The sequence below is a fragment of the Panthera onca genome, chromosome D1 (assembly GCF_046562875.1).
Source record: "Panthera onca isolate mPanOnc1 chromosome D1, mPanOnc1 haplotype 2, whole genome shotgun sequence".
Classification (NCBI taxonomy): domain Eukaryota; kingdom Metazoa; phylum Chordata; class Mammalia; order Carnivora; family Felidae; genus Panthera; species Panthera onca.
Window position 1 is genome coordinate 17,784,549 of NC_138348.1, and position 24,624 is coordinate 17,809,172.

At 54.2% G+C, this 24,624-nt stretch overlaps 2 protein-coding genes across 6 annotated transcripts in view; one reads left to right on the plus strand and one right to left on the minus strand.

Annotated features, from left to right (window-relative positions):
• The window catches only part of SYT13 (synaptotagmin 13), a 41,368-nt gene extending 31,149 nt beyond the window's left edge, over window positions 1-10,219 (plus strand). For both annotated transcript variants that reach the window (XM_078433394.2, XM_060604454.3), the window contains exons 5-6: window positions 4,729-4,858; window positions 6,549-10,219. In XM_078433394.2, the coding sequence (XP_078289520.1) occupies window positions 4,729-4,858; window positions 6,549-6,853 (435 nt within the window). In that variant the 3' untranslated portion in view covers window positions 6,854-10,219. The remainder of the gene's footprint in view (window positions 1-4,728; window positions 4,859-6,548) is intronic.
• A 5,076-nt stretch (window positions 10,220-15,295) lies between these two features.
• PRDM11 (PR/SET domain 11) overlaps window positions 15,296-24,624 on the minus strand; it is an 89,639-nt gene continuing 80,310 nt past the window's right edge. For all 4 annotated transcript variants that reach the window (XM_060606459.3, XM_060606463.3, XM_060606460.3 and 1 more), the window contains one exon: window positions 15,296-24,555. In XM_060606459.3, coding sequence (XP_060462442.2) covers window positions 22,391-24,555 — 2,165 coding nt within the window. In that variant the 3' untranslated portion in view covers window positions 15,296-22,390. The remainder of the gene's footprint in view (window positions 24,556-24,624) is intronic.

Below are 24,624 nucleotides of genomic sequence, written 5' to 3' on the forward strand. Positions count from 1 at the left end.
ATTTCTGGAGTCTGGTTTTGCTTCTAGCTTGCCATGTAAGGTCCCCCTGCCATCATGGAAAACACATTATGTGTGATTTGGCTTTGATGCTGGGGGAGGGGGGGAGAGTAAGTGGGGGAGGAGCAGAGGGGAGAGAGAGAGAGAATCTTAAGCAGGCTCCACACCCAGCGTGGAGCCCGACACGGGACTCGATCTCATGACCGTGAGATCGTGACCTGAGCTGAAATCAGGAGGCAGATGCTCAACCAACTGAGCCCTCCAGGCGCCCCAGTAATGGCCCCATTTATATTCACGTATACTCCCTGTGTCCCTGCTGTGTGCCAGGCACTTCTGGGGAGATGAGCACCGTGTGGAATCCTTCCACCCAGAACTTACAGGCCAGAGGCATAAATTGGAGCAGACGAGTGACATTGACAAGGACAACGATGATAATGGACATGCATTGAATCCTAAGACATGGAAGAAAGGCCTAACCTAACTCTGATGGAGAGTTCTAGAAGGCCTGGTGCGAAATGGCATCTGTACTGGGATTTGGAGGATGGACTGGGCTAGGGACAGCCCCAGAGCCCGGTGCTCTCTGTTGTCACCAGCCCTGGCATGGTTCTCCCCAGCCCTCTGCTGTCAGGGGAGCCGAGGGTGTGAGAGGAACGTCTGCTGAAAGGCTGCACTGCTCAGAGAGGGGTCTCTTGGAGAGCAAGCCATCGATCCTCCCAGGTCAGGGCAGCGAGGGGTCGGAGACATCAGGGCTGTAGGACGGTGTGTGATTATTTAGGCTCTGGCGTCAAGGCCTTATCCAAGGGCTTCCACAGTGGAGCCTAGAGAGAACCTTCTAGAAGACCAGTCTCAACCTGCTGGCCGGCGCCTTCTCGGGGAGACTGGGTGGCCTACAGAGTCCTAAGTATTTACTACCTGACTTTACAGAAGATGTTTGCTGACTCCCATGCTAGAGTGATAAAATACTAAAAAAGCATATTCATTTGGGAGTACTTATCTATCAGCTGCTGTGCTTGGAACTCTACCCCAGTTCTTTCCCGGAGCAGCCTGGTAAAGGTGACACTGTGACTCATTTACAGACCTGGAGCCTGGGGCTTAGAGTAGCTGGGTGACCCTTGCAGGGTCACCCAGCTGGGACATTGCAAGCGGGACCTCGGGACCGGGTTGGTCTGGCTACGAGTCCTGTGCTGTCCCCTCACCACCATGCCATGTAAATGCCGTCTGAGTGCCCGATGGCGTATGAGGCTCCATCAGCTAGAGCCTTCCCTGACGGACGCCTTCAGTCCCCACCTGCCTCCCTTTTTGCTATAATCTCTTCCTTGCCTTATTTTTCTTTCTTTCCCAGCCTCAGAAAATGGACAAAAATTTGCAGCCACTCTCAGCTGGAACCAGGCTGTTCTGAAGCACAGTCTCTAATTAGCGCGTGGTTTGGGATTTGTGCGGAATCACAGCCCGGGGGGCCTGGGAAGAAGATCGCACACTTTGGTTTATTCGGCTGGTAGAGCAGCTTTCTCTGGAGGTGGAGGGGCTCCCCTAGGGCTTTGGAGACTTTGGTGCCGCCAGGGCCGAGGGAGCCTATCTCTCTGGAAGTCTCAGACCTTCTATCCTTCCCCCTGGAAGAGCAAGACACGTTCGTTCATCCCACAAACACCCTGCCCGGTTTCCAGCCTGTGCCAGGCACAGCGCCAGGAGCTGGGGACACAGCAGAAATTAGCACCGGGCCCTGCCCTCACAGTGCACGCATTCTAATCCTCATCATGCTCAGAGGGGCCACTGTGCCTCAAGGACACTCTCACATCCTCGTGGCCCCCTGGCCTGCTTCCACACACGTGAGCGATGACTGCAGTATGCCGTCCGACCTAGGAGCTGGCGCCCCGCGGCAGGTGAGGGTGGCCCTCGCCCCAGCTCGAGGGCGTGGGCTGACGTGAACAAGGCGGGCAGAGCCTTCAGTGGCTGCTTCGCTCCTCTGTGGGCTAGAACGGGTTAACGGAGGGGCCAGCCAGTTCTTGCCGGAAGACATTCAGCCCGAAGGTAGCGTGTGCGTCATCAGGGATCATAGAGCAACCCACTCCGAGGGCATCTCGAATGATTCGCTGAGAGCCCAAGAGAAAGATGGGGGGCAGGGTGTGGGTGAAGAAGGTTATTTTTGTCAGCAGGTACTTGGAGCATCAGAGTTGAGCTGGCAGGTGCTGCTAAAATTGTCTGGCTGGGGTGCAGCCGGCTGGGCTCATCCAGGGCCTTGGCACCCTATACAAAGGTGACGAGCCCTTCGTGGGCTGATGGGACCAAGCTCCTCTTGCCTGGTCCAAGGGGAGCAGGATGTTTAAGCCGGATCATCCTGTGGCTACAGCACAGGTCACCCATGGGCCTCCAAGAAGCAGCCTTGAATCGGGAGGCTGTGGTCCACCCTAGTCTGTTGCTGCCCCTCTGGGTGCCCGGACAAGTCCCTGGGCCCGGCTCCTTCACCGTGGAACGAGAGGTCTGAAGAGCCCTGGCTTAGGACCTGGTCTTCGGTATCAGACCAGACCTCAGTTTTGCTACTTCTCTTACTTTGGCTACATGACCTCAGGTGGGGACGTGCTCTCTGAAGCATCAAGATCTTATGCTTAAAATGGGGACAGGATTCGCCTGGGTGGCTCAGTCGGTCGAGCGTCCGACTTCGGCTCAGGTCACGATCTCGCAGTTGGTGGGTTCGAGCCCCGCGTCGGGCTCTGCGCCAACAGCTCGGAGCCTGGAGCCTGCTTCCGATTCTGTGTCTCCCTGTCTCTCTGCCCCTCCCCCGCTCATGCTCTGTCTCTCTGTCTCTCAAAAATGAATAAATGTTAAAAAAAAATTTTTTTTTAAATGGAGACAAGATTGGTATCTCTAGGATTGTTGTCAAGATTCAGTAGGACGTCTCACCTTTCTTTCTCACTGTGAGAAATAAATCCACCGACCCAACCAGAGGAGGGACACCGAAACTCAGAGTACAGTGGAGTGAGGCTTTAATCAACGTTCTTGCAAGAGCGGGTGTCTGAGGGACAGGCACACCCCGGGGCAGTTACAGCAGACAATTTATCTCCTAGCGTGAAGTCCCGCCCCTGGTTCCTCATTGGCTGAGGACTACAGAGGTTACAGCCTCACTCAGACGACGTCTATGCCCATGTAAGGCAAAAATCAGTCTCATTGGAACAGAGGTACATTCCCTGAGGTGACGCAGAGACCCTCAGTCCCTCCTCCCTTTGTTCTTTGGCACACGCTCATCGCAAAGCCCGCGAAGATAAGCCCGAGAAACGGAGAGGGGAAGAAGAACCAGGAAGTGAAGTGTCTAAGCGTTTGGGGCTCCACTGTGGGAGGCTGGGGTTCATACATATTTCCAATAGGTTGTAAACCTACTGTTAAGGAGACAGCACAGCTTTCATCTGGCATTTCTGAAAATGAACCCTCTCTCTTACTTCTTGCACTCACACATAGTTGGCGGTGTGTCAACCGTAGGCCGGGTCCCGGGAGCCGCTTTACGGACCTTGCCTCCTAGTGGGATAGATAACGTAATCGCGCCTCGCCCGTAATAAGTGTTTAATTAGTCTTTGCTGCGGTTACTGATGTCATTGCCAACGTTCCTGGCAGCTTCCGAATCATTCTGTCGTGTGACTGGTTACTTAGGGCTGGTGGAATCGATACAGTCACGTCAAAGACATTTTTCCCGGAGGAAAGGGGTGACGGGGGCAGAGGGCTTAGCCAGCCTCCTCCAGCCTCACTCCCAAATCCCAAACATCCAGAAACAATATGCCTGCTTCACAATCTCAAAAAGTGGTGGCTGTCCTTCCTGGATGACCTTCCTGGATGACGGGTCCCCATTCCACCGATGAGGAAACGGAGGTGTGGGGAGTGAAATGATGGACCGGAGGAAACCCAGCTAGTAAATGGTGCTCAGCCCCGGATGGTCTGGTGCTGAAATCTGTCACGCCACCTTTCGACCGTGGCACGCGTCTGTCTGCCTCCTGTGGGGGCCTTTTTTGGGTCATTTTTTGTCCCTCAGTCGATTTGTTGAAATTCCAAACAGGTTCTTGTAGGAATTTCAGCGGAGACACTCTGTAGAGCCACAGACGGAGGAAAGGCGTGCTGGCTGTTTGACAGGGGGCGTCAGCACCTCCTGCAAAGCGAGGTTATTGCCGGAGGTCTCTGGTGGCCCTCCTAATGTCGCATGCCCGGCTTTTTTGTTGACACAGTTGGCCATTCTGTTGACCAGGCAAGGCCCTGCTCCGCATTCGTACATCATATTATTGACTCTCAGCCCTCCAGGGGCTGGAAGGAATTATCTTTTCAAACAGAGTAAGGAATCGCAACTCCCCACTGCCGCAGGAACCTGACCGGTCGAGGCAGCAGTTCTCAAACTGTGTCCCCGAGAACCCTAGTGTTCTATTAAGATACCCCAAGAGCTTGTGGGGGATGGCGAAGGCTGAGAAGGGGTCCCGACCCTCTGCTCCTGCCAGATCCTAAGTGGCATCTCTTTGATGTGTTTTAGAAGTTGGGTTTGAACATATGATAATTTGGAAAATCACAATTTGCGGCAACTGAAAAATTCTTATTGAGGCACACGCGGCTTAGAATTCCTCGGTGCCCTCCTCCCTCTGTAAGAAAGCAGCCTTGATGGGTACGTGGTTTCTAGGATGCCTGCTGGATACAGGTCCAGTGTGACCCCAGGCTGAGCATTTAGTGGATGGGTCCCCCTCTGTATCCTCTCTTCTGTTTCAGGAACCATCTGCGGGGACTGGAGAGGTCCTTCTATCCATCAGCTATCTCCCAGCTGCCAACCGCCTCCTGGTCGTGCTCATTAAGGCCAAGAACCTCCACTCCAACCAGCCCAAGGCGCTCCTGGGGAAGGGTGAGTGAGAACACACTCCCTTCTTTAAATTCGTATCTGTTTACTCCTGGGCCGATCCCTCCATCGGGCCCAGGTGTGAGCTGCCTGGAGCTTCCTACGTTCCAGATCCATCATGAGAGGAACCAGTCTTACCCACGGGTCAGAGGAAGCCAAGGATAGGACCGTAGCCACGGACTGGAGCATCTGGGCTAAGAAGAAACTTAGCCCATCACCCACGCCCAGCTGGACTCACCTCACCAACTGGTGTCTGGAAGGCTAGGTCCTCCTGTCTCAGCTGGCCGTCACCGTGTGCCCCACGCACCCCCCCCCCCCAGCCTCTTCTCTCTTCTCAGTCTTTGTCAACCTGCAACCCCCACACCAGCTGAGTGCGGATGCTGGCAGAGGGTGTGTGGGTGCCTGGGCTGAGGCGGCCTGAAGCTTCGGGCATCTGTGCCCCATATACCCAAATAAGCATCTCTTCAACATTCTGGAAGCCTCAGGTTTTGCTTCTGGATACCCCAGCACAGACCCCGAGTCTGGGGACTGAAACGGGCTCTCTTGTCAGGGCCGGAAACGTAGCAGTATGCTGCTTGGACCCAGAGCCAAGTGCTCATAGCAGGGGATAAATAAATAGATATTTATAGCAGGACACAAACTGAGAATTGCCACCGCATTCATTACCTTTGAGCCAACTATTTGGGGCAAAAGAAATCAGAACTGGTTTTGCCGTCAGATTCCTGAGCCAAAGGCCAGAGTTCAGTGCTTCCTCTCCTCCCCTCCAGACAATTCTTTGCCTCCTACTCTTTTTTTATTTGTATTTACTTATTTATTTATTTATTTTACAGCTCCTGTCAGGACAATTACAGCACAACACTTTGTCTCTCAAATCTATCGGCTGAAATAACAAACTAGCCCCCCGGGGATGATAATTATAGCAATAAATACCGAGTAACAATTATTCTCACATTAGCTTCGGGAACCTTGACAAATGAAAACATCATCCGGGTCCTGAGCCTTGTGATGTTCCGTGACAGCTTGTCCAGTGACCTGTGCCGCTGTCTTGGGGGACAGCTCCATCGGTGCGGTGCCCCTGGGGGGCCAAGGCAGTGTGCCCTCGTCCTCCACGTGAAGCCGGGGCCCTCAAGTGAAATTTGTAAAACAACGGAGGAGAAGACCTTCTATCTTCATAATCAGCCAGAACGCTCGCGTGGACAGACCAATGGGGTGAAGCCATGGGGGTGGCTTAGTTTTTCTGGTCCGAGTTTAAAAATCAAGCTGAGCCATTACCCTGGGCCTGGTTTGACGTGGGACCTGAAGACGCGTGGAAGGGCTCAGGGCAGGTGGTGGTTCTAGCTTGACCCAAGCCTGGGCCACCAGACGAGCACCCTGGATGTACTATGCTATTGGGTGCTTTCCACACCCTAAGTTCTAAGTTTCCACACCCTAAGTTCCACACCCACAGCCTAAGTTCTGTGGAGGCAGGAACCTCTGCCTTATGCCCCGGTCTAGTGCCACACGGGGGCCATTTAACAATTGAATGAGCGCAGGGCCCGGTGAGAACGGGGCGTGCCCAGAGGGAGCCTCGATGCACATCTTGAGCCGGAGACCCCGTCTCTCCAGCCCCGAGGGGGAGCCTCATCCTGGGCCCGCTACCCGCCCCCACCCCCCCCCCCCCCACCAGCTTACCCTTCTGTCTCTCTCTTTCCCCCAGATGTCTCTGTCAAGGTCACCTTAAAGCACCAGGCTCAGAAGCTGAAGAAGAAGCAGACCAAACGGGCCAAGCACAAGATCAACCCCGTGTGGAACGAGATGATCATGTTCGAGCTGCCGGATGGCCTGTTGCAGGCCTCCAGCGTGGAGCTGGAGGTGCTGGGCCAGGACGAGGAGGGGCAGAGCTGCGCGCTTGGCCGCTGCAGCCTGGGCCTGCACGCCTCGGGCTCCGAGCGCAGCCACTGGGAGGAAATGCTCAAAAACCCCCGGAGGCAGATCGCCATGTGGCACCAGCTGCGTCTGTAGCCAGCTGCCTGGGCTCCTCCCTTGTCGGGCACAGCCCCGCCCCTCCAGCCCCGCTGTCCTCCGCGACGTCTTCTTTGTGCCCCATCCTCATCCCGACACCCGGGGGACAGATGTGTTTGCAAAGGCCAGGACCCCGCCCCTCTCTTCTTACACTCTCATTTCTAAAACATGAGCAAGGCAGGGCCGGGGGTGGACATGGGACATTTGGGTCCCCCTGAGGAATGCGTTTGGCTCCTCTGTGCTGTTGAAGAGACGCCTGTCAAATACAGCCCACGGGCAGGTTTGGCCGGTGGGGGGTCCGGCCGGATGCAGAGAAAGCTTAAGGTGGGGAATAACGTGCGGGCAGAATGTGGCTCTTTAAAAAGAGGCGTTTCAAAAATGATGGAGGAAATAAAAGTATCCTGGATTAACTCGGAGAATCAGGGATTGTCGGGGTGGGATGAAATCAGCATTAAATCACGCCCCCGGCCCGGTCGCGGCAGGAACCCAGCAGTTCTCAAACCTTAGCGTGTAAAGAGTCACCAGCACATTCCCCGGGCCCACCCGTCGACATTCCAAGTCCCTCTTCCCGGCCGAAACCCAGGCACCTGCATTTTTAACCAGCACCGACGGGTTTTGATGCCGAGGTTGGACCACCGCATTTGGAGCAATCCCTTCTACAGCATTCCGGACAGGTTTTTCCGCAGTCCTTGTCGGGGCTGCAGTCCCCAGGGGCAGCCAGTTCCAGTGCAGGACATCTCAACGGGCAGTGTGAAATGTGGGAGGCCTCTCCGTTTCTTTCATTTGACTATTTTAATGCTTAATATTTTCGTCTGTGCCCTTCAGATCCTGTTCTGGGGCTGAATTCTGTGCTTTTTGTTCAATAACTCCCCATCGTTTTATCTCAAACTCGGTTCACGTTATACTTGGGGACATCTTCCGTGACGAGCCTGTTCGTCACGAGGCACTAGTTGTCACATCCACCGACATCACCCAAGTGACCCTCTGAGACCGATGCATCTCTCAGCATGCCAGCCCTTCCAGGAGGAATTTGGGGGTGGGGGGAGGGGCGGGGGCACATATTAACTTAGTCTGTTATGTCTGGCTCCGTAGATGTGGAGAAGGAAGGCAACTTGAAAGAGGAGAGAGAGTCTTTTGAGAGTGTGCCTCCCTTCCTGAATTTTCAGGGCCTGTCGCTTGAATCAGTAAGTAACCAGCAGCCTGGGTTTCAAATCCCTACCTTCTTATTCCAAATAGCTGTCCGCATCGTCAGTTAAAGGATGCGTCTTGCCGAGGGGGTGGGATATTTGCCCGTGAACCAGGATCCCTGGGTTCCGTGGTTGGCCATCTGTAAAACAGGACCAGCAACACGGCCGTTCTGTATCTGTGAATGAGGTGGTAGATGAAATAGTGCTCTGAAGCCGTCGGCATTCTCTGGCCAAAAAAACAAACTCTCAGGCCACCCCACAGATCATCTTTACGCTTCAAGATGGCAGCTGACGATGACTGGAAAGCGCCAGAACCATCCCCAGGCACTTCCAGAACCATGGATTCTGCAGCTGAACTCTGCTACGGGACATCCAAACTCTGGGCTTTCAAATGTCACCCGGTCCTGTGACCCCCAAGGGACCCCGAGGCGAGGTGGGTAAGGGCCGTGCTTCTTTCCCGCAACAAGTCAGGCCATGCTTGGCCTCTCCCTGAGAATCTGAGCAGGGGCCTTATCACCTTCTGTCACGATCTGCCCGTCCCGTGCAGAAGTAGAAAAGCATCCGAAGAAACGGAAAAAAATATCGGATCCCTGTTTAATTGGAAAGGCTTTCAGAATTGGAGATCTTGCTCATTAAGGTGGACCACCCCCCCTGCCAAGTGCTTTTTAGGCAAAGCACTTGCTAGCGATTTCCTATAACACGTTGTTGAGGCTCCCCTCACGCCCTGGTCTGCCTGTTGGGGTTGGCATAGCCACAAGGAAACAAAACATTTCCTACGTGAGCTGACCAGTCTTCTCTTCTTGGCAACATCCGCTACTCCAACGGACAACGCTCTGGATTCTAGACTTAAAATCAGGAAACACGGGTTCTACTTCCTTATAAATCTATGCACCTGCCTCACGGTCGCACTGAAGGATGTTTGAGGTGGGCCGGAGAGGGCCTCTGACGCCAGAAAGATCAACTCTGCCTCTGGTCATTCCATCACGAGGCATCCGTTCTTTCTATCTCAAGCGTTGCGCTTTCCAGAATCCAATCTAAAGGCTGCCCCAGTAAGAGTCAAACGCCACCGTAGCACATCGAAGTGTCACCCACCACCTCACGGAGCAGGCCTGCGCAGAACGAGATAGGTTTTTGCAGGAGGTTTTTCACCTGTGTGTTCCGAGGACCCAGAATGAAGCTAGCTGACGGGCCCCCGATAAGTATCTGTTGAGTGAATTAATGAATGAAGGATGGATAGGGGGTTGGCAGGAAGAGACACCGCGAGTGACACAAAAGTCCGTCTGTCCTGAGTGCTCAATGGTAAAAGCAGCAGACACCTCAGCCGTCGGCCTGAACATTCACATGTAAGTGCTACCATCCACCTAATGACAAATCCCAGCCACCTGTACGTGTACCTAGTGACAGAAGAGACTGTAACGGCTGTGCTTTTCCAACAAAATTCCGTCTGGGTGCATTTTCAATCGCCCAGAGGTCCCAGACGGCCACGTCGACAGGCTTCGGCGATCTTCGCCTCCGCGTACCTTGTAGCAGACACACGTGCAACTCACCCCCCCAATTAGAGTAATTGGGCCCGTGTGACTTGGGCCGATCATTTCTGAAAGGAACACCTTGTGCTTGGCCAGGGAGCATTTTCGAAGAAGGGCGTGGAGCGAGATGGAAATAAGGCGAGAACCCATCGCAGAGCGGCCTGGGGCCCCCAAGGTGACCTGGATGGCGATGGGAGTCCGCCCGCGTTCATCTGTGACTCCGCTGCTTACATCAAATCAGTGTGTATTTGCTGAGTGTCTATTGCGCGAGTCCTTGTGCGTGTCCGTCCATTTCAATTTGAGATATGACTCTGGGTGTGGGTTAAGTGACATAGCTCCAAATGAGGCTGGGTAGAGAGGGTAGGGTTGGAAGAGAGGCTCCCCGGGGGCAGTTCCTTTGGGGCGTACAGGAGTCCTGGAGGGAGGTAGTCCCAGTCCGAGCCAGATCGAGGTGAGGACCCCCCAAAAGACAGACCTAGTCTTCGTGATTTGTTTCTGCCGCCTGTGTTTGCTGTTGTCAGTGCTAAGCGTGTGTCTGTTTCGCAGTCATGAACTGAAGTACAAAAAGACGCATGAGACGTTATAGTCATACGTCTGGTGTCACATTGGGGAACACCGACCTTTCAATGGTAAATAAATAATTTCCAACCAGGTCAGGTGCCTGGTGTCTTGTTTCTTTCTTTTCACTTAACATTTTAGACCTATATGCACAAAAAAACAATCCGGTAAACACTCATAAGCCGCTGCCGAGTTTTATAAAACTCGACCAAGGTAGTCAAAGTCCTCTGAAGTCCTTCACTCAGGAGACCGCCGTGTTTCTCCCCCCAAGCATTTCTTCGTCCTTTCGCTACACGTGTATGTAAACCCTGAGCAGCGTCAGAGTGTGTTTGCGTGTGTTAAACTTTGTTTAAATCGCATCCCACTATTGCCCCCCATCCAAATCGTTTTAAGTTTTGTTTTGGTTTTTATTTACTTATTTTGAGAGAGAGAAAGAGAGTGAGCAAGGGAGGAGCAGAGAGAGAGAGAGAGGGAGAGAGAGACTCCCAGGCGGGCTTCGCACTGTTAATGCAGAGCCGGACGTGGGGTTTCATCTCATGAGCCGCAAGATCATAACCTGGGCCAGAATCAGGAGTCGGATGCTTAACCGACTGAGCCACCCAGGCACTGCCCCCCGCCCACATTAAAATTTTGAGCTTGATCCATGCAGACCCATGTAGCTCTAGTTCATTCATTCACTCGTTCACTCGCTCATTCATTCATGCATTTGCTGCTGTATAACATTCCATCGTATGGAGATGCCAGAATCCCATTCTCTTACTGACGTACGTTTAGATGTTTCCTTTTTTTTCCTATTACAAGATTGCTGTGGACATGCCTGTGCATATCCCCTCGTTCACATGCACACGTTTCTCTAAGATATGTACCTAGGAGTGAGTAGAATGGCTGAATCATAAAGTGCTCTCTGTGTGTGCATGTGCGTGTGTGTGTGTGTATGTGTGTGCCTTGATGGCTTTGCTTGAGCATTGAATCAAAGGGGTTACACGCAAGCAGGGGTACTGGCCTCTCGGGGCTCTGACTTCATTCTTGAGAAGAAAAAAAATTAGGTAGGAACTAGAGAATTCTTTCTCTAACATCCCCAAAAGAAACACTCCCATCATTGGAAGATCAGTGCAGCAGCCAATAGTCCTCTTGTGCTCCAGAAGATGGGCAGGGACAAGAGGACTCCCGGAGGCCCGTCACCATAGGGCCTCCTGGTGGCCACTGCGGCCCTGGCCTCTGGAGGAAGAGCCCCTGGCATCAGGCAAAGGCTGGGGCCTGAATTTTACAGTCAGTAGGGAATCAGCCAGGGCTGATTAAAAGCAAAGTTCGTATAAAAGATAAATGATCCATGAAGAAAACCATGAGATGTCTTTGCTTTCTAAGGCTGCGCATATAATTCCTTATTTTATATTATACACATATTTATTATATTTTAATGACAACCTGGATGTTTATTTTCGTAATAGAGTAGGAGAAGTAGGTCCTACCCCACAGAGCCAAAGATAGACTGTTTCCCAGGTAACTATGAATATGGCCCACTAGAGCCCCAAACGAATATTTGAGACTCTGGAAGAGGGAAGAGGAGTTATACAGGGCTTATAGAGTTCTATAGAGTTAAACAAGCCTTATACGGGGCTTTCCACTGAACCGCCTTAAGTATAAGCTCTGTCCCTGCAGAGGGACTCAAGTCTAGAGCCCTGCATTTAGGAGCTAAGAACCAGCAACCCAGCATGGCTATGTCACTTTGTGGCCTTGGACAAGTCACTTGCCTTCGGGCCTCAGTGTCCCCATCTGTAAAATGAATTTGGACCAAACGATCACTGACTTTAAGGTTTTATGATCCTGTGATCGAAACTGGCCACAACGTACCTTTCACACACATCTTTGGTCTTCCATATCATACATAAAACAAGCCAAACCCATGTACCTGTGTACCTGCCCTCTCTGCCCCATGCCTAGCATCGTCGAACGGTCCCTCCTGACATCCACCCACTCCTCGAGACGATATACGATGTCACCTGAGGCTCCCGAGTCAGCCTCTTCTCATGTGCTGGTGGTAATTTTCCACCCAAGACTTTCTATTTCTTTTTTATAGCCAGTCGGAAGCACCACCATTCCAGAAGCTCAGAACCCTAGCATCTGTTCTGTCTCCCTTCCAGGGCAGACACCTGGCAAGGCTAGAGCCACAGGATGTGCTATGGATAGATTTAGGGGGTTGGGCATTTTCTTGTTGCCAGTGTTGAAGAACTGCCCCCATCCTCCCCTCCTTTCCCTCCTGCAGGTGAGCCAGCACCTGAGTTCCTTGGCACGAACCTCAGAAGCATCCCCAAGCTAGAGATGGAGGCAGACACCTGCCTGGGAGGAGGTGGGAGGAAGGCAGTCTTGGGGCCGGAAGCCAGGCGTTGCCATGGAAACCGGTCCAGTGGTGGCCACCATGTGCTCAGGGCCCCGAGATGGTTCTTCTTCGGTCGGGTGTGGTCTCCCCTCGAGCAGCCCAGACCGGAGCTCCTTCTTGGTGTTTCAGGACAGCTCAGCGGCAACCGGGGGATGGCAGAAATCCTGCTTCAGAAACCCAGGCGCTCAAGCCAGGGACAAGCAAAGAGAAACTCGTTTTTCCAGCCCCAAACAAACAAACAAAATCTCTCTGCAGCCTTTTTTCCCTTGAAAGCCAGGTAGGGTGAGCTCTTGAAACAGGAGAATCTTCCCTGAGGCTCTCTAGACTGAGAAGGAAGAGGTGACCCCCATTCCGGCAGAGGAGTCCGTTCCAGCTGTCCTCATCCAAGGTGGCCCCAGTAATTCCGGGTGAAAGGTGATGGCAGTGGGGAATCACACACCGTTCTGGCACCTAGGTCATCCTGATCTGACGATAATGACGATAAACAGCATGCCGTGGACCACTGCTCTGTGCTAAGCGCTGAAGGCACAGACTCAGATAAGTGACCTACCTAAGTCTCACAGCTTATAAGAGGTGGGGGGGGGGGGGAGGGCGCGGGGATCCAATGTGGTGTCCTCTAACCCTAAAGTCCAGGCTCTGACATACAGCCAGTGGCCAAGCGTCTTTATTGGAAAGGTAACTTAGATACACACACAGTGGCTTTAAAATGCTACCTGGAACCACGGCCTGAGAATTACCAAGCTGGAAGGCGCTGGGAAGTTCTCTTTGCTCGGGGAAAGAGGGGACACCTGCCTGGATTGGAAGAGACCATTATTCAAGGGACAAGAGCCGGTGGGAGTGGAGGGTATTTCAAGTAGGCACCTCAGGGGCCACGTCCAGCTTTGTATAAAGAAGAGGCTGAGTCAAGGCCGGAGATAGCCGGGGGTCAGGTGCAGAGTCATCCTGATTAAATGGAGAAGCTCATACAGGGACAGATGAAGTGGAAGCATCTAGGACTTCCCCTGTGACCAATACAGCATTAATGGGATTATACTTTTATCAGGTGCTGCGTGAAGTCATTTCAATAAACATTGATTAAATGCCTACTATGTGATATTAGAAAGTCTCCACTTTTTCTTGTGGGCTTTACAACCTAGAGGGGGAAAACCAGACATAGGAAAATCACACACAGGCACACACAGCCACCCCCACCCCCAGACACAGAGGCAAACAGAGATAAGGGTCTTGAAAGAAAATAATTACGGGAGGGACAACGGGCGGTGCCTCGAGGGTGGCTATTTAGAGACAGAAGACCTCTCTGAACAGGTGGCATTTTAGCTGATTCTAAAAGAGGAGAAGAGCTCAGCCATACAACCACCCTGGGGGAAACCATCCCAGGCAGAGTGCCCCGGGGTAATGGGAGGTCCTGAGGCAGAAAAAAGCTTGGTGAGCCTGAGGAACAGAGAAGGGAGGTGTGCCTGGAGCCCCGGGCAGAGGAGGTCACAGGCTGAGGCCAGGAGGTAGGCAGGGGCTAGACTGTGCAGGGCCATGGTCATGCTCAGGCCCTTGGATTGAACTTCAAGGGCAATGGGAAACCACCAGAGAGTTTTAAGCAGAGAAGATGCCATGACTAGACTTGTGTTTTCAAAAGATCATTGTAGACATTGTCACATAGCATCCCCTCGGGTCTTTGGGCCACTAGTCAGTGTCCTGCGTCATCTCTCTGAGGTGAATGCAACTTGTCCTTTGATTCTTGGAGAGGGAAGCTAGGGAGCAACTGGAGAGAAGGGGGAAGGAAGGGAGTGGGCTAGATTTCATTGTCTTACCACATCCTCCAAGCCCGGCTCGGGGGAGACCGATCTCATGGCCAAGTGCAGGTGGAGGATCTTTCCATTCCTTGCTCTCCAGTGATGAAATCATTAATAGGTTCCAGATAAGACCGCCAATGAAAGTCAAATCCAGATGGCCAGCAATGGAGTGTGGGCTGATGCTGGTTCCCCTGGGCTGGATAGGCATGGACAGCTTATGGCCCTTTGCTCCTTCCTCTCCTATCCCCCATCTTCTGGGAAAAGAAGAGAACCAGAACATTCCATGGGCACTGTGGGGTGGCGTTCACAACAGGAAGCCTCTGAGTGACCAACTGAGGGGACCTGAGTGACCTGAGGGTCACAGCCTGGGAGGAAGATGGCAGAGATTAAGGAAAGGGGAGAAGGACGGCCCCTGAAAGGAAGCCAGATTAGCGGGGAGCCGAAGCTGAGAGTAGGAGAGCTTAGATCCTCTTTAGAAGAAATACAAACACTTTATCTATGTCTTTACTGAATTTATGCCCATCTTTTCTCTAGAACAATTTGGGCAAAGCATCGCTTACACCCGTCCCCATGCCAGTGCCGTTAGTGAACCAGCGGGGGAAGACCCTCCCCAGGGACCAGGTGTGCAGGTGGAGAACTGTGCAAGGCAGTTGGAGAGAGCATCAGAGCAACAGTCTGTCTGCAACCGCTCTGGGTGTGCTTCCTCCCAGAGTCTCTGTGGGATAAATGCATGCGGGGGCAGGCCGGTTTATTTTAAATGGTTTCGGTTTTACACCTCCTTTTGGCCAGATAGGTGGGTGAGGCATGTAGGTTACCTGCTGGAAATGGATTTGACTGGGGGAAAAGTGAGAGAGGCAGGAAGGGGCTTAGAGGTCTCTTCTAGTACCTTCCAACCTGGCAGCAGCAGGCAGGCTCCTATCCTGACCCTGGAGCCTTTGAAATAGGACCCGTTCTGGATGGCCCAGGGCCCAGGCCTGGGATGGAGGCAAGGAGGCAGAGATTCGACCTTGGTGAGTAAATTTAAATGCTTTTATTAACAATCTTCTTACATTACAAGGATAATATGACAAAAGGAAAGTTTCTGCGTACATATTATGATAAACCAACATAGCTCTATTTGTATCCAGTGTTCTAGGTCCCGTCACACAGGTACTATAAAGCGTAGTCTGCAAAATAATAACGTCAAGAGGTTTTTTTTTTTTTTTAAGAAAGAAAGTATTAACATATTAATATGTGTGTGATAATAGACTCCTAAGTATTCCCCCCCCCCCACCTTAGTTTTCCTTTGTGATTGAAATGAATCGGTTCAGCAGCGTGGGGGTGGAGAGAAGGAGAGAGACAGGGCTGAAAAAGAGCAAATCAGACCTGCTGGCTCTTCCCGAGAGACCAAAGTGGAGACGCAGGGGCGCCCGAGGGCAGCCTGGCCCTTGTCTCCTTGCAAGCAGTATTTACTGTAACCGGCTGTCCTCGCCTGGACGGAGGCACGGTGCCCGTGAGGCCCATGGTATGCTCTCTCTCTGAGGTACAGTGCATCGTGGATTGCTACCCGGGGATGCCCACCCCTGGCCATGGGTCTGACCCACCACCGTGGCAGGAAGGCTCGGGCCGCCCTGGTCTTTCTGGAGGCACTGGAAGGGATTCCGAGACCCAGTGGGCAGCCAGCTGTGGCTCAAGGAGACCCAGGCAGACGTGGAGGGGCGAAGAGGTGGGCATTGGCGAAACAGACCTGCCCCAGACCATAGGTGTAGAGGTTGGGTCTGCTGGAGACTGAGGTACGTTGGTAGATGGCAGGGAAGAGGAGGACGTGGGGTCAGAGGAGGCTCGGGGACAGAGGTAAGTGCCTTTGGAGAGCCGAAAGGCCTAGGCTGGTCTGGAGGAGAGGGGGCAGCCGCTGGCTGTCTCCTATCACCTGCAGCCCTGTCGGCCCCTCCTCTCCTACCTCCAGGGAAACGAAACGGTGGAGAGAAACCCGGACGCTAACGGGCTCCTGATTTGGTCGGGGCCACACAAGCCCTCGGTGGCACTGCCGGCTGCACCAGCGGCCTCCCCAGACGCCCCAGACACACCTTCCCAGCCTGGGGCGGGAGCAGGGATAAAAGCCGGGGAAGGCGTCCTCCCCAGTGGAAGCGGATAAGCTCGGGGCATCCGGCTCAGCCGCTGCCTCGAGTCACAGAATCGGAACAGTGTACGTGAACTAAACCTGCCTGTTACGGTGGCGGTGGGCGGAGGGGTCACGGGCCTCCACGCGGGGGAGGGGAGAGCGTCGTCCTGAGTACAGCCAGCAACAGCAGCTGTGCAAACCGGGCCGAGCCGAAGCCCTGCTTGTGAACTTGAGTTTTCACCGAAGCTCTGGGTGCGGGGGGTCTGCCGCTCCCGCCCTTCTCCGGCGCCCCCCGCCCTGGCCGGAAAGCCTCCACGTAGCGGGCAGCACTGGCTGGTGATGTTCACGCCGCCTGCTTCACCCCTGCAGCGCCCTGGCAGACAGCGGTGGAGGGGGTGAAGGAGGCGGGGGGCAGCCGCACTTCAGAGGCTTGGCCTCTAGGGGTCAGCAGAAGCACCTAAGGGGGCAAGGAGGGCATCCTCCCTGGGCCCCTCTGGGTCCAATGTGCACCTTTCCGGTTGCCACCAGCGCTGCTCATTCCTGTAGGGGGAGGGCATTAGGGGAAACTGTGCAGTGGTCCCTCCACCAGGGCCCAGAGACCACGTCCCAGGGCCAAGCAGCAGTGACCACCTAAGCGTCGGAGTGCAGGGGGTGAGGGGGGGCGTGGGGGGCACTTCGGCTGGAGCTCAGAGGGCGAGTATCTCCTTCCACCTCAGCCCAAGCCTGCGGTAAAGGAGAGAAAGTGCGCGGAGAGGGCAGAGGCCCGGGGACTCTCCTGTCCTGCACTGTGGGCAGGAGACCCCATTCCCGGCAGACAGTGCCCTCCTGGCTTCCACACCTCCCCCTGCAGAGGCCCTGCCTCCTCCCTCTTTGCACAACACAGCGACAGGCTTTCCCGTTGCTCTCCCAGCTCTCTATAGACTCTATTTTTATATCTATTTAAAACATAGAAATGTATAAATATATAGGATATTATTTATAGATATATAGACGTGATTTAATCTCTTACTCTGTGTGTATACGTACGGCATATGTCCATATATACAATATATATGCTGTAGCATTTGTATGATACACTGCACATACCCCCTGCTTCCATGCGCTCTCCTAGGGAGACTGGATTGCATAGGTATTTCCAGGGCAACACCACTTGAAGGGATGGGGGTGGGTGGGGACAGGGCGGAGGGGGGAAAGCCAGATGGAAGAGGAGGGCTGTACCATTTTCCTCCCAAAAGGGCACTTTTTTTTCTCCCTCTGGCTAACACACAAGGATCACCTCAAAGGCTTCTTAAAATATCACAGCTCCATCCACTCGGTGAAAGGACCCTGTGAGCAGAGACCAGGAGAGAGGTCTCCCTCCAAGCAGAAGGGCCCCACGTGTCTCTGGAGGAAATCTTCCTTCCTCAAGATATGAGGAGGAAACAAGGCCAGAACCCACGACCCAGCACAGAACCCATGACCACCCCCAGGAGGCTGGTGTCTGCAATGGGACCGTCCCAGGGTCCCCTGCTCTCCAAACACGCCTTTCTCACCTAAGGAGGCCTGGCCTCCCTGCTTTGGCTGTCCCAGGCTGACCTGGCTAGGGTGGCCCCTTGAAGGGGTGAGGGGGGGCGTGAGGTCCAGTGTCCCCGGAACCCTCTGCACAAACTGGGCGTAGGACCTAGAAAAACACAAATTCTAGTTGGAAATCAACCCAGACCACATGCCATCACCAGATCCAGATCCAGAATTCCTATCCCTAGAGGGGATGGGAGGGAAAACACACGGGGAGGAATCTAGAAAAGAAGTTCTACTTCAACCCCAGGCCGCCTCCTGGACCCCACGGGGCTCAGGAGAACAGCGGCCCCACAGCCCAGCTGGGCCAGTCCCATAAGCCATTTCTGTCTCGCTGCGACCACGTTCGGCATTCTACGCGTCCTTCCCTGTTTCCTCCTTCTCGGGATCACGTCCAAACAAATGGCAGCTACTTAAACGTTACCTTAAATAATTACAAGGTCCTTCCTCCAAATGACAGGGTTGACATAAGCAAGTCAAGGACAGGGGGCTGAGCAAGACAACTCAACATGGAAACAGGTAGCGGGGCTGGGGCGAGACCCCCACCTGCCCTGGGTTCAGGGCCCAGCACCGCGGCCGGCCAAGCAGACGCCCTGCAGCCCAAGCCCGCTCTCATTCTCAAGTGAGGATGAGGAGACAAGAATGTCCTAGGCGGTCGTGGACAAAGTAAAAATAAAAATAAAAACCTGGTGTTTTGGATGCCTGGACTCTCCTGTTCGACCGGGTGGGCAAAACGTGGGGATTCTGATGTGGCGAGAGTTGTAGCCGGGGCTGGGCTACCCTCAGCTTCCACAGATACTGGATGGCAGGGGGTGTCTTTGTCCTCCAATAGAGGAAGCGAACCGTGTTAATCACAAGGGCTTGTGGCGCCCAGGCTGTGCAGTGTATCTCCTGGGCACACACGGCCATGAACCTGAACTCACTTCCCACCCTCCTCTATGAGCCAAAGAAAATCATTCATCGGTCAGCCCAATTAGGACAAGTCTCAACCCCGGAGACAAACATGTCATTCTAAGCCAGTGGCTGAGCTAAAGGGCTCTCTCTCATCTGAAGTGACCATATTTGGGATACAAGGACTGCCCGGCCACAGCTTTTTATACCCATCAAAGGGAGATCAGGCTAGCTGAGCCTGTGGTTCCCTGGGCGAGACCCTGTGGGGGCCCGTTCTCCCGAAAGTCTTTCACGAGGAGGCGGGAGAGTGGCAACTCCCATGTTAGAAATCACGCGCGACATTCACAGGCTGGGAGCACGGAGCCTCCCGGGAGCATCCAGGTTGAAAAAAGACCCTGTGTAAATTGCAGTGGGCGTGTCACCCAAATTGTGCCCTGGTTACTTCCGGTCCCAAGGTAAAGTGGCCTTCAGAGTGCCTCACACCACCCAGGCCTGGCTGCATTCAACAGAAGCCATGAGCACCCGGAGTTTTAGAGCGCCTTGCCAGACTTCGAGCACCCCCGGCCCCCGAGAGAGCTCAACCTGCCCCGGGCGTGGAGCCTGGCCCGGCAGGAGGCCACCCGCAGTCCCCGTGCTGCTGGCACGCGCTCGTGCTCCTAGCCCAGAGGTACGTCGCCAGCTCACGGCAGATGCTGGCGTAGGCCCGAAGGATCTTTTTCCCCGTCTGGATAAAAATCGGAGCTAATTCGGGCCATGGCCTCTTGAAACAGTCACAGCCCTGACTGGACAGCCAGTCCTCAGGCAGTCATCAGTGATTCTCTCTTCCAGGTTTTCAAATGAGTGGTCCAGGGGATGGCTCCCAGTGTAGTGGGAGGAGAGGAGCAGAAGGGGAAAGGAGAAGGTCTAAGGCAACTGGTGGCTCGAAGAAAGGATCCCAACCTACTTTTGCCGGCCCCCACCAAGGTTCCCCTTGCCAGCCTTCTCTGCCCCCAACCCACCTCACTTAGTCCGTGTGATGTTCCAAGAAAGCTCCCACAGGCATGATAGTTTTTGTGTGTGGCGGACAGAATGTCCGGGAGGGTAGGGTGGAACTTGTGCTTTGCAAGGGCATCCCACTTGACCACGAATACTGACCCGGATGGGAGGAGCGGCGGAGGGCGGGCGGGGGGCGGGGGGGGGGGGAACACATCAGCTTGAAGCACGGACATGGTTTGAGGCTGGGAATTCCGAAGCCTCAGAAAGAGCTTTGGGTGTTTCCTTGCTAGTTTCTGCTCTCTCCTTGTTCAGAGGAGGGTGGGGAAGTACGAGGGACTGGGAAGGGGGCCAGGAGAGGGGGTGGGTGGTGAATGTCACCAGGCAGGGGTGCATTGATTTGTTGAACAAGGCAGCATATGAGGCCTGGCAGTGGGACAGTTGGAGAAAACCGGGTGGTTTTTTTTTTTGTTTCTTGTTTTTTTGTTTTTTTTTTTAACATGCTACATCACTGTTGAAAACAAACGAAAAAGTTTCAAAAATAATATATAATATATATATATATAATATATTTATATAATGAAAAGCTATCAACTAGCAGCAATGATTCTAAAGTTATCTTAGCACCAAGACCATAGGGGTGGGGGGAGGGGACGTGTGGGGAGTGAAGGTACGGGCAGGACAAGGAAAGGGGAATGACATGTTCAGTGTTGATGACATTTCCACTACGGTTCTCAACAGCGGCACGAGGCCTCGGAGACAAGCTAAACCAAGAAGGAAGGAAGCCACCACAGTTCTACGTCTGAGCCGAGCAGGTTGGAGACACGGGGGCCTGGCCTGTGGCCCGATCACACCGTCCTCTGCCCACCCTCTGCCGAGTGAGAGGACCTGACCACGGACAACGCAGATCTTCCTTCCTCCCCCAAACACGACCTGCACCCACAATGTAGGATCTCTGCATATCAGATACGCATAAATCAGATGTGGAAACATGAACAGAAGTTTGTAACAGCTCACGCACATTTTGTTTAAAAAAACTCCCTTGCGAGGTATACTGGTAGTTAAATGAACAAAAGAGCATCGATCAGACTCCTCTAGCTTAAAACCATTACTTGCCCCAGGGAATAGGCAAGTGGCTATTTCTAAAGCTTATATTGTGGTTGTGTGTGTGTGTGTGTGTGTGTGTACGTGCGTGTGTGTGTGTGCGTCTGGTGTGTGTGTGTGTGTGTGTGTGTGTGTGTGTGTAGGCTGCTGCCTTGAGAGTCCCGTCTGACCTCTTGTTTATTCCTTTTCTTTAGGACATCTCTACCCTGTTCAAAAAAGGAGGCATTCACAGGCATGGATGCAAGGCCTGGTTCCCCACTGCCTCCTGCCAGGCTGAAGGGTTTATTATCAGCCTTGTCACCAAAGAAGGCCTCCATGCCTAGAGACCCTCCTCGGAGTTAAGCACAACCCAGGGCACAACTTGCATTGACATCTCCTGCCACTGAACTATAGCAGGCATTTGATTACTAAATGCACAAAAAAAATACCCCCAACACATCATATGATTATAAAGACAGAGCATAAATAATTCATGTAAATTGAATACACACTCTCCATCGGACTTGCTTTTAGCCAAAAATCGCTGCCCTATGAGGGTCTGGACTTCCTGGCTCTTCATTTCCCCCAAAGTCCTGGATCTGAATGGAATTATATTATTTTACCCCACACCACGGGAGAACAGGAATGCAAAAAAAAATTCCCACCCCCACCCCTCCCGCCCCCCAACACACACCTTGTCCCTTCCCCACGATTTCAAGCTCGGTTGTAAGGCAGTTTTGCCTTCAGTACAACAGGTAATATCTTCAGGATCCAGGGGGCTGGAAGGAGGGAATCCAGAACCCAGAGACGGGAGAGGCGACAGAGGTGGGGAATGGTGGGTGTCACAGTTTGACCGACACGTTTGTTTCTAAGACAGTGAAGGAACGCTCAACAGGAAACGAGTACAAACCTCTCAAGCTGAAATCAGGGGGGACAAGGGAGAAAGTCACACACACACACCCCCCAATCCGGATACACCACCTGCCCCGCTCCAAAATCAGAGATGGGACTCAGCTACACCAGCACGGCAGCGAAGAGGCCAAGAACCCCCGTCGTAAACCAGACGGGAAAAGAAAAGGCAAGACAGAAACCCAAACCCCAACCCCTCAACCCCCAAACGAAAACATAAAACGAAACAAACCACCTAAAGGTGATGACAGAGACCCGTCGTTTTAGCTTAGGCTGTTGGTTGGCTGTTAGGTGGGAACGCGTGTGGCCCCAGCACATGCTTCCGTGAGTGAAAACGGCTGCCGGATCTTGTAGACCAGAGTCGGTTTCCAACATCGTTGCTTTGTGAAAGCTCCCAGTGGCTTCTGGTGGATGCATCACCTCGGTTCTTAAAAATTTTCAGTGTGGGTTTATATATATATATATATATATATATATATATATATGTATGTATATATATATATATAATATAATATATATTTATATATCAAAGCTTATGAGTATAGATTAAAAAAATATTCAACAGCTTAGTGAACTCTGTGACGCCGGCCCCCTAGATGTCCGGGTAGAACTCTGACCCGTGGTCCACGGTCTGCAGCACCGGCTTCTGTTCCAGCGCGGACATCCTGCTGAGGACCTCGGCCGACAGCGCGTAACTGTTGCCAGACTTCTCCTCAAACCAGCTGTCCAGGGCTCGCTTGGCGTCGAAGCTGGCGATGGGCGGCCCGTTCACGGCGATCGTCAACAGGTCGCTGAGCTGCTCCAGCGTCAGGCGGGAGCGGTGGTTTTTGCGAACTCGCTGCAGGGCGTTGCGGCCTTTCTCGCAGCAGGCGGTGGAAGTGGGGAGGACCTTGAGGACCTGGATGACCTTGTTCAAGAGCGGGAACCTCTGCTTGTACTTGCAGATGTGGCCGATCAGGTCTTTGAAGCCGTTTTTGGTGTAGTAATCGGCCTTGAGCTCCCGCCACTCCATCAACAGGCTGCCCCGGGGGTCCAGCCCCTCCCTGCAGACGTCCCGGGAAAAGGTGGGGATGGCCTCCAGGTGCTCGAATATCTGCACCATATCCTCCTTGCCGTAGCTCACGAGCTCCTCGCTGTTCCTGGGCCAGGCGGCCAGGTCGAACACCTGGCAGGCTTTCACGAAGATCCGGCTGCGGGAATCAAACCTCTGGGCCAGGATCACCTGGGTCTTCTGGCAGATCTTCTCCCTGACGGACTGGAACTTGGCCTCGGCCACCCTGAGGTTCTTCATCGCGATCCCGTTGAAGCTCTCCCGGAAGTTCTCCTCGAACTCCTGCAGGTACTCCCCCGGGGAGTCGGCCAGCCGGCTGATCTCCTGGATGGCCTCCTCGATCTTGTCGTCCACCTGGGACACCAGCAGGTACTCGCCCTGGAAGACGTAGGCCAGGCGTGAGAGCACGGCGATCACGTCCAGGAGGAAGTAGATGAGCTTGACCGACTGGTAGTCCATGAGGAACTGCAGCAGGGCCAGCGCGATGGCGGACGCGTCCGCCCGCTGGGTCTGGCTGCTGACGTCCTTGAGGTGGGCCACCACCTCCAGGTAGTCTTTGATGAGGGCGTTGAGGACGTTCTGCTCCCCGATGATCCACCTCACGGCGCGGATGTCCCCCAGGAACTCCGTCTCCTCGCACAGGGTGGCCGCCGTGGACCGCAGCTCGCACATGAGGCGCGGCGAGTAGCGGTAGAAGCTGAGCAGCTGCTTCAGGTTGTTCTCGAGCTCCTCCAGGCAGGGGAGCTCCTTCCCGCTGATGGCGTCCAGGATCTCCAGGTGGGGCCGGTGCACCATGAAGGGCAGGCACAGCAGCCAGGGCAGCGTCTTGCGGATGGTCATGAACATGCTGGCGCGCAGGCTGGCCGTGACGTGGGCCCCGTCTATGCCCAGGCCGACGGTGGGCTTCTCGTCCTGCAGCCGGATGCCCAGGGCAGAAAAGGCCCGGTCGAGGGCCTGCAGGTAGCTGTCCGTGCTGGAGAAGCCCAGCTCCTGCAGGGACAGGAACTCCGTGGCCGGGGGCCCGTCGCTGCTGGTGTACTGGACGTAGACGGCCACCGTGTCGGCCAGCAGGTCGTCGCTCTGCCCGTCCAGGATGACGCTGAGGCAGGGCGACTGGCGGATGCGCTCCACCAGGTCCTCGCGCAGCGCGCGGGCGATGTGGTGAATGAGGACCTGGCAGTCGCCCTCGTTCATGTACTGGTCCACCACCTTGAGCTCGCACTTCCGCAGGAGCTCGGCCAGGGGCCGGAAGTCCAGGTAGGGCCTGCCCTCGAGGGCCAGGTGGTAGGCGGTGTTGAAGAGCAGGGTCATGTTGCGGCACATCTCCTCCGTCTTCTCGGGGTGCATACGCAGCTTGTACAGCTGCAGGCACTTCTTGTGCAGGTTGCTCTGGCTGTGCAGCTTGATGGTGTGGATCTTGAACTGCTTGGAGCCGATGATGAAGGCCGACGTGCGGGACGACTGCACCGTGTACTGGCGGCAGACGTGGCACCACATCTCGTTGAGGGTGGGGGAGTACCGCAGGAACCAGAACTTCTTCAGCCACTCCTGCTTAAAGCGCCGGATCCGGCGCCCGGCGGCGGACGACATCTTGGAGGGCTCGTCGGCGGCGGTCATCATGTCGTTGGAGACGGATTCGTCGGCCGAGTCGACCTCCGGGTCGTCGTCCTCCAGGATGGCGGGGCCGGACACCATGCTCTCGGAGGCTGCAAGACAAACGGGAAGGAGACATTTGAAGGCCCCGGGGGCGAACACAGCGACTTCTCCAAAGCGAC